This window comes from Antedon mediterranea, chromosome 11, assembly GCF_964355755.1.
Source record: "Antedon mediterranea chromosome 11, ecAntMedi1.1, whole genome shotgun sequence".
In the NCBI taxonomy this organism is placed as follows: domain Eukaryota; kingdom Metazoa; phylum Echinodermata; class Crinoidea; order Comatulida; family Antedonidae; genus Antedon; species Antedon mediterranea.
This window is the reverse complement of record NC_092680.1, coordinates 3,159,325-3,173,611: the sequence shown is the minus strand read 5'-3', so window position 1 is coordinate 3,173,611 and position 14,287 is coordinate 3,159,325. Positions and strand designations below refer to the sequence as shown.

Below are 14,287 nucleotides of genomic sequence, written 5' to 3'. Positions count from 1 at the left end.
ATCTTGTCTATATGTTTGTTTTGTGAACCTCTGAGGGTCCCTAATGATCAGCAATTGCTGGATGGATGACCATCATTAAATATGGTAAAAAAAGACCTAATGTGCTTTCCATGCATTACCAGAGAAAAACTGCATTCACACATGTTCCGATTCACGGAACGGAAGACGATCACAGAAAATACACAGAAATTGAACTTAAAAAAGTTATAATCGTTATATAACCGTTATTATTTTGCTAGGAGGAACAAATTAAGGCTCGAATGTTAACAGAAATTAAGTTCAGAAACAAATCATCCAAAATGTGTTTCAACAAATCATCCAAAATGTCTTCGATAGCCAGAAGTATTTCTACATGGGGGTTAGTGTATACTCATACATAGGAAAATCTTATATAATATAGGCCCTACTATATTTTCCATCACTTGCTGTTGGTCAGAGTCTTTCAAGGGCATTTTGAGTTCGAATTCGAACAGGTCATCCGACATTGTAGTCATTAACAAACAAATACGTGTAATCTGTTAGAAATCAAATTCATCCTATAAAATTGTTTACCAAATATTATTATCGTTGTTTATTCTAAACACACACATGGTCGGGTGCTCAACATGCATCGAGCCTATTATGTTCTCAGTATCGTACTTGTAGGCCTGCCATGTATACAGCTTTTAGAATATTACAAAATCAGAATCAATATTTACTACGGCGATTAACCTTTCTGACAGCGTATGGTTTGACAGCGTTTTTCTCAGGTTAATACGTACGGTTCACGTGACGTCAATTTCGCGTCATATTTTCTTCTTCTTTCTTCTTAACATTTTGAATCCCATATTAATTACGTTTTATTTTTTCAATTTTCCCCATATTTTCTGCTACTATAGAGAGAGTAGGGTGATAGGTCTATATAATTATGGAGTGTCTTATATGGTACGCGTGTTGGTTTTGCGTCAGGTTTGCAATATGACGTCATTTTTAGGACTGTCAAATTATTTTATCAATCATACAACCAGCATAGAAACACGGATAATGTACTTGAACTATTACGGTAGTTTCTTGTTGATGACTCAAGAATACATTGTTGGCGATAGAACATATCTAATCCTGCATAAACACTAACACTTGATGATGCACTTAACCTTTAATAATAAATTTGTCACACATAGAAAGAATACATTAATGATAACTGTAAACGATATACGTGTTCAATGTGGGTTACGTTTTGACATTATAGAATGACGATATTTGGATAAAAATACGATATGTTTGATGATGTTTGTAGCCTAAGGTTTATAAAGATTATAAAATACGTATTACGGTAAACCATACGAAAGAACTATACGTCCATGGAGGTATATACATATAGGCCTACTGTATTACAGAACAACACATGCTTATTATATATAGTTTTAGGAAGCTTCTTATAAAAATACGCGCGTAAAAAGCCGTGGCACCGTTCGGGGCCAAACATTGCCTAAAATGAAATTATATAATTTACTGTTCACTGCGATTAACTGCGTTACGGCAGGCCTATATTATGCGTATTGAATACTTTTAACAGTCAATGATTTTGCTGAGAAGATACTTTAGGCCTACGTGTTGACACAGCGATTTCAAACCGACACTCGATCAAGTAGGCCTATGGTACAATGAACCACAGCCATCTTAATCGTCTCACCTTGATCAGGAGTCCCCCCTAGGAGGAGAGTTACGCGTCTTTACCAGATTTATCACGCTTCCAAAACGCGCAACAAAACAGTTACATCAGTGGACTCATAACATTGTTAAGTGGCTATTCATATCAATCTAACAATTTCCAATACATGTTATATAAGCCAAAGAATACCAAACCCCATGGGTATGTTCCCGCAGGCGTATTAAATATTTTCGGATAAAGTAAAACGTATAAATAAAAGGAGTTAAGAATTACTTCTAATGAGGAAAGTCTTAACACAATGTCACTTGTTAGACCATTTTTTGTTTAGCAATCGGAGCGTAAAACGTGCGATGAATGTTGACAAAGTTTCACGTCTTAAAGAGGTCTTGTGGAAAAACTCAGTCGACGACCACCGTTAACATAGAAATATTGATTAGGGATTGGCCTACATGGGTTAGTGGGTAGAGGAAGGTTTAGGCAGACTATAAAGAAGAAATTCGTTCATTTAATAACTGCCGTCACTTTTTATTTCGAATCAAGAGGAATCCGTATAAACCAATCGATCAGATCTCACCCAAAACCAACTTGCGAACTGTCTTCTTAAATAGAACAATTTTTTTTATAGTATTGATCTCCTTCTACTGCAAAGCATACCATTACAGAATATTTAAATATTTTTAAGTTTTCTCATTAATGAACAATTATCTAAAATTCGTAGGAGAAAGATAATTTTGGAATGTTCTTGTACCTTTTTATGTTAATATTTTGGGTGTGTTTTTCTTCTGTTTTTGCTTTTGTTTTTGTTTCATGTTTTGTATTGTTTTCTTGTTCTTTTTTCTTTTCTTCGTTTTTTCTTATGTTTAGTTTTCAGTATATGCCTTATACATAGGTTTAAAATTGTTCTAATTCCCGTAAATTATAATAAAAATATTATGTGTAAATTAATTTCGAAAAAGCTACTTTAAGTGAATTTTACTACTTTGACACTGACAGAACAGTGAACAATGACATTTCATCTCAGACAAACAATTAATGGTGATGTTAAACGAACCAGGACTCGCCATTGTACGTAAGCATCGCCTGGATTAAAAGAACCTCTCACACAAGACATTTCTTAATAGCAATTGACATAAAACAAACGTAGCAAAAAATTGTTACTGTACCTTACAATCCGTCCATTGTTATCAACTTTTCAAAGACCAAGCTTTGGACGTTGTGTTCTCAGCGCTGCAACCTATGTCATCGATCCATATAGGTTTATACTTCAAGTTACTATATTTAAAAAAAAAAATCATTATCAATAAATGTTGTGATAAAAACAAACGAAAAACAAGTTAAATAATAATTTGTTGATGATTAATTATAGGCCTAAACATAATAGGCCTAAATAGTAAAAAACAAAAATATAATAACAATACAATAAATAATAGGTGAAAGCTTTTTTTTTGTTGTAAATTTCAGTTTCAAAACACTATTTTTTTAGCGACTTCGATCAGCCTAAAAAAATATCTTCTTTCTTTTGTTGATTTTCTATCTCAAATTGCAATATTTTTTTAATTTTTAGCGACTTTAGTACAAAGTTATATTTGTCTATAACAGAAGACAAGACAAAGCAATACTTAAAAGATAACTTATTATAATTTAGTAATTACAAATCTAATTGATTTAACAATAAACATAAAATGTACAGCCTGGATAGCTTGACAGGCAATTGGTAGCTTATGGTAGCCTTTTCCTGTGTCACGTTTCGTATTCTGGTAGAAAAGATTAGCAATCCAACACAGGACTATGCTATCTATGTATTGCTAAATGTTTATGCATAACCGGGCATACTTAATTAATGCGGAAATAGCGGAAGTGTTAAATTTTTATTTGAGATCACTGATAAAATTTAACTTTAGAAAAATTGTTTATTTATTACAGATTACTGGTAGGTGACGCGTATTATCTTAACTCGAGGCGCGTACATAAGATTGCATATTACGTAATCATTATTGTCATTCGAAATTACTGTTAACAAAGCAGCATTATACACCCCTTGTTGTTTGAAAGTTGTATTCGCAAGAAAACGCAACATCTGAATAAATGCGCATTTCTTAATTGCTCTATACAGGCATTTCAAAAATATCCTGTTATATTATCGTTTTAGCTTTTTTTCAGTAATTTGCCTTTGGACTGATATAAATAATATCCACATTAAAAGCCTATTTATTCACTATTGACGTTTAATACACATATTACAATTTCACCATTTAAATTGTTTTACTGAAGAATAATGTTTGGACTTATAAAGCTCGTCTAAACTATCAGTTTGACAAAAAAAAGTGTGATATGCCAAAATATGGTAGTTATATGCCCAAATATGGTAGTGATATGACATCATCATCATATATATATCATCATGTCCATATAAGGGTACATCATATTTATTTGTCACAAAAATTTGATAGTGTATATAGCGCTTAAAGCTCTCTGTTTATACTATCAAACTAGTTTGACAAAAAAGTATGATGTGCCCAAATATGGTAGTGATAGTATGCCCAAATATGGTAGTGATATGACATCATCATGTCCATATATGGGTACATCACATTTGTTTGTCACATAAAGTTTGATAGTGTAGATAGCGCTTAAGATTATTATTAAACTGGCTGAACAGGCGTTGGCCCCTACAATCCGTCAGGATTTGAACAAAAGATCTTGGTTGAATTTGAATGACTTTATCTATCAACGCTCGACCCAATTTACAAAAGTGAGGGTAGATTATCATTGAACAACATTTCCAAAGTAAAAACTGTCCTATTGTTATGTGACTAATCATGATTGCTGGTTAATAATATATATTTAATAATCTATCATTGGAAAAAATGCCACATGTTTGTTGTCATGGTTTAAAAGTACAAAATATATCTTATGATTTGATCGTCCTCAGGAGGTGCATTCTCACTCCTGAAGACGATCAAGGCATATTGATCAAAACGTCGAGAAACTCAACAGCTCTTTTCAGAACTATATACGTGGTGTACCGCAAACTTTATATCAACATTTGATTTCGCCATGCAAACCATCAAACAATATATTAAAATATATCTTTTATCTAATCTATTGTTGTTATAGCAAACATTAAAAAAAATGTAGCCTTACATTAACATTCATTGCTCCAATGTTGGTGCATGATAGTCTCCCAGATACAAGTTATGTTTTCCGAGTAAATGCACATGTATTTTGACGATTTAAAAATGTTATCAATATAGACAACAATGAGAACAAAACAAAAACCAACATTGTATTTATTCTTGATGATGATCTGATGGATGGATGGTCCTCGCAAATGTTGATGATCGATTCGTCACGGCTATTTTCTAAACCACAGCTATTTATTTATTTTTTATTTATTGATACAGGGGCTATTTTGTGAACCAGTTCACCGGGGTAACCCCTTTTTCGTCTCGAATGATGAACTGGGTTCTTTAAACTGTACACTGGGCCTACGGTTTATATCCGAGAAGACTTGTTCCACCACCAGAAATATGAGTAACAATGTTTTACTATACATTTTATTTCACTTTTCGGTGTAAAACGGTTTGAAAAATGATTGTACTGGCCTATTCATTTCTCTCCATATTACTTACTATTATTTCTTTTGACGAAGGAATAATATAGTGGTTTCCGAAAGCAATACACTCTCTAATTTCTGGAAACCAGAGGGTCCACTAAAGTGTGTTATAGTATACCGGGTTATAGAGCTCTGGTACTAATAGTTATACCATGGAGAAATAACTTTTTATTTCTCCATGGTTATACTAAGTAGACATATCGATTCTTTCATTTCTGTCATGTGAGGTCGATGATTAAATTATGGTTATCAATAATCAATATTTATTGTTTTTGTTTGTACATTCCAGGCATTACCTCCTGGTAACTAGGCCTGATTATTGTGGCCTACTGTATAAGTGTACAGCATACAGCAGTACCGGTAGCATATTTTAACATTATTTGTTACAAATTAATCACACACTATATTTGTTATATTGGTGATTTGAACGATTTGTAGGGGTCGCACATTTACTTATAATAACAACATATTATGCTTTTTTTATAGAGGAACATTAGCCTATACATAGTTTTAAGAACCTTTATCTTTTTATATAAAATCTTATTTTGTTATTTAGTTTTTATATTTTGTTGGGTCTTTCTTGGCCTTTAAGTTTGATCCAAATTAATTACATTATACTTTATTTGTTTATATTGTTTAATTGTTAAAGTTTTCATTAATTGAATGTGAACAGAATTAATGACTTGTAATAGACTGATTCAAACCATAGTTAACGTACTTCCACAATCTAACCTACATCAGCGTTGGTGAAAATTGGCATTCTCTTTTTTTGTATAATTTATGGATGTACTATCCGAAATAAAGAAAATGAATGAATGATGAATAGAGGATTCGTCTATATGCTTTAATGTACCACACCAAGTAGCATTTAATGATCAGCAATTGCTGGATGGATCACCCTCATTAAATATGGTTCAAATAAAAAAATAAAAAGGCATTATTATTAACTTAATAACTTTGTCGGATAAAATAGAGTTAAACAACAATAACTTTCTAATCTGATGACTACCATGCGATATATCAGGCAACAATAATCATCCATCGGCTAATTTCACTATTTATTGTCACAATATTACCTTGGCAAGTATTACTCACTAGCTGGCGTTGTTTCGTAGTAAAACAGTTCATAGCAGTTATGAGCGGGTACTTTCTATCGATGAATCATAAAACAGTCAAGTGCTAAAATAGTAAATGATCATTGGTTCAGCAATTCTACGATTTGATTGGCTGATCGATTCAGTAATTGATACGTTACGACGCCCGGATGTTCCTGAATACCATGTGCTCCTGTCATAATAGTGGCTAGTGAACGATCTACACTTCATTCACTGACAGACGTCGAAAGAGCAGACTTATCATTTTTGACACTGGACATTTTGATAGTTTAATTAATACATATATTCAACGATCAATCAAAGTTTTAATTTGGAAATACAATTCGATATGAGGATAAGAAAAGGTAAGAGTCTTTTTACACGTTCTTCTTGGCTGTTTATAATACCTGCTTCACTGATATGTCTTTGTTGTTAACCGTTTACATGTGTGGCCACCTCGTGTGTTGATGTGAGATGGTACAATATGTTAAGATTGTATACGTCATGGTGGTATTTTCTTACATCACGCGCTTTGTTTTTAAGTCTAGATTCCTTGCATACTAAGTTGGCAGGTTGCACCGTACAATTGTGTGGCCATTGTTGTAACGTTTGTATAGTATTGTTGCCCGTGTTCTTGTCAAATCCTATATTATAATATATACAATACTGAACAATTGAATTCGTTTGAACATAACTCTTACAATGATCATAGCGTTTTGATATATTATATATATATATATTAGTTGTTTGTTGTGCTTTGTCAAATAGTTTGGGCTACCTTCTTAAATCTATGCTGCTTAAATATTAAATTTACTCTTTATTTTGTATATAATACATTATGCTTTGTAATGTATATTGTTTGACATTCATGACTTGTGTAACTTCACACTATAGGATCATATTTTAGTACATACAATTGCAATTTGATTTATGGGTGATTAATATTCCCGTTGATCGTTTGAGATTGTGACAAGTACGTTACTTTACCTTGATAAATTAAGAACCATCGTTAGTTTACGCTATAGGTGGCAAGGCGGGCAAACATTTGATCACTACAAACATGCTAAATATGTCCTTGCCACCGTGAACAAAAATGTTAGTAAACCTCGAGGCGGTTGATCCTCCTGAGCATGGGCCTAGTTTTGTCTATTATTACCCACATTCAAAGCATTAATTGTCCTGGGATTTACGCACAAACCATGTATTGCTAATGAGATGAGTTTTTGAAAAGGATAACGAATTGTATTATTCTCTGTAGCTTTCCGTTGATATACGTTTTCACTGTTGGTTGGTCTAGACGTAAACACCTTAAATAGGCTTATTACTTGATCTTAAATTACTGTTTGAATAGCAAATTGCCCGCTTCTTTCGGTAGAATCTTGTTTACACCGGCTAAACAATGTAAATGATTTATATATATAAGTCGATTATACTCTAGCCAATTTGAATATTTATCTTAATCATGCTATGCTAAGCAGTGTTTGCTGTCTGACGTATGTTTATAACGTTCGTAACACCATGCGTACGCGGCGACGTGTCTATGCGTACGCGGCGACGTGTCTATGCGCTGCCGTATAGTGTGAACACATTACCGAATACATTCGGCGTATCAGAATAAAGTGAGATAATAATAATTAATGCTAGACTAGGCAATCGTGGATAGATTAACGACAAAGCTGACTCCGCTGCCATATGGTTTATACCATTCACTCGTCACTAGCAATATGCTGCATGCTCGTTATACAAATAGCTGATTCGTAAAGGGTGCGGGTATGCAAGTCAACTGCATCGCCAAACAAAGGCAAAATTTGTTTCAATATTTCTATCTGCAATAAACAATAAACACACAACGGGTATTTTGAGTTAATTGAAAGCTATCACACACGATGTTTAAGGCCAGCAATGATTAACATAATACTATAGGTTTCGACGTACGTTATTATTTATCCACTATTGTTCCTTATAAAATAATAAGAATCAAATGGATTATCTGGGCTGGTTGGTTTCCAAACAGAGATTTTTTCTGTTATTATTTAATTTGGCAGTTATTGTAAAATTAGCCCGGTAAAATTCCAAGTATTTAAAATTTTACTGTGTAACCTGTCAAAACGCTAAAATTATTCACTCATTTGTATCGCCTTTGTAATGAAAGACGCGTAAAATACACCATTTGATTGGCTAATACGAGCATCGTTCGAATCCGAAAACCAGACGATAATTTGTTTTAGAAATCGAAAAATCGTTGGCGCGTGTAGCACTAACTAATTACTCTTGCAAGTACTACAGTACTTACAATTTACATAATATTAGTGCTCTAAAGTTCGATACTAGTCGTTCGATTATTGTGGTGAGATTTAAAAATAAAATTGATGAATCGCGAATAGAATAAAAAAAATCATTATTCAACCATGGAGTAAACTACAATAGACTCTAGTCTATGCAAAGTTACTGATGGGTCTCTTAAAAAGAGAATAAAAATGTATTAATGATGTAAAGTGGTAACATGTTGAAGGAAGTTGTCTTTAATTTGGTAACGTTCCCTTGAGGTGTATTCACACGACGGTTTGTTATCGGGTATGGCACTCCGTAGAGCGTATTCCCAAATCCTGGTCTCTACCTTCCGGCAAACAATTAGTATTTTTTAGGCCTAAATGTATCGTATACTCTCACAAATCTTGCACAATAAACAAAGCATAACACATCCGCCCGGCTGTGCCTTTTGTCATACAATTGAGTACATTTTTTTTATTGCTAGAAATCTATAGAGCACCTTATCGATCTGCTTTGTCCGCCGCGTGTCTCGTGTTCTTCTTTCGATAATAGAATTATTTGAATTGGAAAGTAAATTGTTTCGCTGCAGCAGCCTATCTTTTGTTCACCGCTCCACCTGTTGGTAATTCGGCTGTTCATAGGTGAATCTTAACGTCATTCGGAAGGTAAAGTTCTTTGTTTGAATGACAACCGAAAACACAACAGTGAACTACAACACTTCAAAACAGAAGCTAAATGTCATTTTCGACCAACTGGGAAGTTCTCCTGATGAACAAAGACGCGTGAACAATAATGACCCGACTGTCTAATCGAGCTCATGATGTTTCGTCAGTTCACAATCAATGCGCAGATTAAGTTGATTATCTCATATCGATTATACTCAACTGTAAAAAGCGATCAACTGGTTTTTACCAACTACCAAATTTAGCATAAAATGAAATTATGAATTGATTATTGCTGCGTATTGACGTACAACGCGTGGTTGTGATCACGTGTTAGTTTGGTCATATCATTAATTTGGCTTTAATGCTAATTGCTTTTTCCAGATTGAAAATTACATCATTCAATCTGAAACTGAAACCGTTAATTCCGTTGATGGTGTTCTTAATTAAACCACGTGTTAGTTGCGATTTCTTTTTTGTGTTTACATTTATATTTTATGTCTACTTCGACATTTTATTTCCTCCTCTTTTGCAGTGAAACATCTAGAATATTCTTAATCATAACTGAAATATACATAATAACTGAATCGTAATTTTATTTTATTTGCATAATTATTATTAATATTTTTATACTTTGTACAAGCATTGTTTTTATTACATTCTGACGGTTTATAATCTAAATCGTGTTCTTTGTTTGCGCGGGAATCTGTGTGTGATCCAACCCTTCTGTCTCTCGACGTACAACACTATCAGATCCGAAATTAATTTACCCTGATTAGATTTTTGACAACTGGTTGACTTCTCATCGTAAGACTAGACACCGGTTGTTGTATGCGTCATCATCATTATTGATGTTTGCTTTTCAATTCCCGAATGCTGCACCATTATGTATGAGATGCCACACGTGTCAAACGTCTGTAGCTCGTATTTTTTACTCATTATTCAATAACGCAGATTGGCTACGAATAACTTACAGTTGACTTTTTGATTGCTTAGACCTATCACTCCATAGTTGAAAACAATTGAATTAATTTTACGTGCAAGAAATAACTGTTAATACAATCTAGAATAATGTTCACTCTAATTGCCTACTAATTTTCCTTCATTTTTTTCTCTAAAAACTCATTGCGTTGCAACTAAAAGTACAGGAAAACCCGACCATTAAAACACGTGCTGAGTTTCGTATGGAAAGAACCAATCAGATACCGTTTCGTGGCTTGTTAAATAAAAGCCTGTTGTATCAAAAGCGACCACGTGTTGCCTTTTATGAATGAAACGAGAAAAGGGTTTTAAAAATGCAGGTAGTAAGCCTAACAAGATTACCATTGAACTCGAATTTTAGAAAATATTATAATATCCCCGAGAGCAGAACAACCGTAAAGGAATAACTTAATTACTTACAAAATACCAGCAACATGTTTGTAGGGAGGAATTTTCTAGAATATATTTCTTTGTCTAGTGGTACTGCTGTACCAGGTGAAGTTTAAAGTTCATTCTGTTTAATAATTTAATTTTGAAACGTGATGTATTGAGCCTTAGCCTATTGCTGTTGTTTTTACATATTTACTCCAATTAAAGCTATACTTCTTGCGCAATGGTGTGGTCGTGGACCTATACTGAGGGTCCCAAATGATCAGCAAATGCTGGATGGATCACCCTCATTAAATATGGTTAAAATAAAAAATAAATAAAAAATATAATTATATGTCCATGGTGTGCTAGCAAAATCCCATCAAGTTTTATTGCTAATTGCCTTTTAAGACGACGTATTCATTTATCTTAATTGGTTTACTAATTTCTCTTACGGGTCACTGATTCCGATATTTTATGTAAATACAGACAATAGTGATTTATTGTCAATAAGTCCATGGTGTTAATTTATGTTTATGTACAATCACACTTGTCAATATCGGTGACGTTTGAATGACATTTCGTCGGGAAGTAAACTAAAGTGATTTAAATTGGATTTTTTAACTGAATTGATATAAAAGAAAAATATCTTTAAATTTAATATAGACCGGTTTATCAATTAACATTGTACGCGAAGCAAGTCTATTTGGACGACAAATGTAAACCGTCGAGCCAATATGGGTACAGGGTCATCCTTTGTGGTCAGAAACTTTTCCGAATGTCTTGTTGACAATATTTGATTGGACCTTGAGTGTCTTTCGACAGAAGTTTGAACATGGAATGAGCAATCTTTAGCAGACAAAGGATACAGGATGTAACTCAATGCCCCTTGTATACTCGTCCCTTGAAATCACGATATGTCAATATTTACAAATTCATATATCTCGTTCTGTGTTTGATTGAACTATCTAGGTCAAAGGATTAATATTAGCTTTTAACTTTACATTTCTGTCAAATCACTGAGAATTAAATTTATCCATGGTCAAATAAAGTCATACTATACAATTCTTGATATGTAGAATAATGTTCGTTTAAGTAAATGTATTTATACTTTATGTTTTTCAGTAAGTACCAAGACTTATGAGGTTGAACCTCCAGCGCCAATCGGAGTTGTTTTCCGGAAGCCTAATCAAACTGGTGAAAAAAGACCAGCAAAGAAACGTAGAGGAAACTTGCCAAAAGAAGCTGTGAAGATATTAAAACAATGGTTATACGAACATCGATACAATGCTTACCCGAATGATCAAGAGAAAATGCAGCTTGCCCAGATGGCTAATCTTACAATTTTGCAAGTTTGCAATTGGTTCATCAACGCAAGGCGAAGAATCCTTCCAGAAATGATTAGAAAAGAAGGCCACGATCCCGACAAATTCACAATCTCTCGAAAGACTTCAGCAAAATCCAAGGCAAGGAAGGAATCCGAAAACAGCGAAGAACCGATGGAAACGGACGATATTTCAGAAGCTGACAGTTACGAATCGTCAGAAAGACGACTGACAGAAAGTGAAACTGATTCGACAAAAGACATTGATGAGGAAGATACAAAATCTGAGAGTATCTCTCCAATGGAACGTCCTTACCACCCAGTAACACCACCTTATACACCACCTCAACAACCAGAAACGTTGCTACCTTCGCGAAGAAGGTCCCCGTCTCCAATTCGATCTCTTCCACATCGTGAGCTGCAACGACCTCCAACATCATACATTTGCCATGACACTCGTGAACCTGCTATTCCATTCTATTCAGCGTTTTTGGCACCGCCTGCCAGGACAATGCATTCCCTGCACCCAATGCACCCGATTATGCCATCACCATATTATGGATTAATGTACGGACAGCACCCTCGTCATCATTGGATGAGAAGACATGAATGCGAAACACCTTTGAACTTGGTTGTTAGAAAAGACTCTGAATCGCCGATAGACAATAGAAAAGACGATCGTGATGAAACATTCAACTCTACAAGGAAATATAATTTAAATTTACAACCACCACCAGAAAAAGACTTTACCAAAGAAACCCAGTGTAACAATGGAAACGCCTTTAGTAAATTTGATGTTTTGGTTGAGGCCGCAGTGTCGAGGCGGGAAAGCGAAAGGCAGACAACAAATCACCATCGGCCTAAAAAGTATGAACATTCATTTGGGGTGGCTGTAAATGCATGAGTTGACTTTAAAAAAAGATAAGTAGGGCCTTACTATAGGCCTAACAGACGGTTTATTTGACTCAACAAGACCAACTCCCACAGTGCTACATGATTAGGGAAATGCAGTACCGTATTATTATTATTTGTTATCAGTTTATTGAAAGAAGAAACATTTTATATTTTAAAGATGTATTTGATACATTCCATTATTGACGCTTAAATATTGCTTAATTAGAAGGTTAATTATGCCAACAGTACTTTTTATAATTCCCTTTCGAAAGTTTACTTGATTATGCGTTTGAAATTGTAATCCATCACATTGTACTTTACGCATACTCGCCTCTGCGCATGCGTAATTTTATACAAATCTAACTTTTTCCTGATAGCTTAGTACAGTTCGAAGTTAGAAACCTTCGCTTTCACGACGTGACTCTATTGAGTAAGAATGTCATTTTGCACCATGCTCAGAAACATATGAGTATGCGCAGAATAATTTTCGACTCAATAGCTGCGCGTAATTTAGCGGCGCGTCGCGAAAACGAAAGGTATATAATGTTTCTGGAAGAATACACCTGTGACAGGTGTAAACCCAAATTACCTTGACTAAAACTTTAAATGCAGAAGTGTAGGCTATTCGTTTCAACGTTGATTTAGCGTAGTATAATTTTGTTATAACTTATCATATACAACTATACTTAGTGTTCCAATTTCTTCCTATTTAATTCCACTTAACGATGCAAGATACATACCAAACAGTTTTATAAATAATTTATTAGCCAATTTCCGTACAATTTCCAATCCGTCTGTGTCGATGCATTTCCATTGCTCTTTATTATCGTATGACGTGTGGCGCTCTATGTAAGCTTTTGTACAAAAAATGTTCGTCATTTGTATTAAAGAATGTTTAAAATGCTTTGAAAAAAAAATGTTTCTAGAAAGGGTAAATTGCAGGTTGCTGTGTTAATTTTTGATATTTTTGTTTTTGTACATAACGCAACAATGGTTCCATTTTGTGTAAAATCCAATACTGTACTGACGATTTTTGTCAATAAAAAAAAACTGTTTTCATTACAAAAAAATGTGTTATGTTTCGAAATTCTGCGTGATAGTTTGATATACCGGTACCCATTTTGAAATGTCAAATGCTGTTTGCCGGTATTTACGTATGTTATTGCAAAGGCCTATTATAATTCACCAATTGAAAAAAAGAAGTGACATTTCATCTTTAAACAACAGCAACCGGAAACGAATTAAGGTTTGGGAGGAAAATGGGTTTTTCCAAGAATGATTAAAATGACCACCACACACAGTGCACTGTATGTTGGCATATGAAATTTAAGATGGTTGTTTGGAAAATCAAGGAAAACCCGTCGATGCATTTTGATGATTGCGTGTGCCCAACATCCGAAGAAGTGCAATAGTTCTTTAGTTATT

At 34.0% G+C, this 14,287-nt stretch overlaps 1 protein-coding gene across 1 annotated transcript; it reads left to right on the top strand.

Annotated features, from left to right (window-relative positions):
* The first annotated feature begins 6,581 nt into the window (after positions 1 to 6,581).
* On the top strand, positions 6,582 to 13,921 carry LOC140062585 (uncharacterized). Its single transcript, XM_072108864.1, has 2 exons — positions 6,582 to 6,726; positions 11,770 to 13,921. The coding sequence occupies exons 1-2, from the start codon at positions 6,711 to 6,713 to the stop codon at positions 12,870 to 12,872; spliced, it is 1,119 nt and encodes a 372-aa protein (XP_071964965.1). The 5' UTR covers positions 6,582 to 6,710; the 3' UTR covers positions 12,873 to 13,921.
* The last annotated feature ends 366 nt before the right edge of the window (positions 13,922 to 14,287 follow it).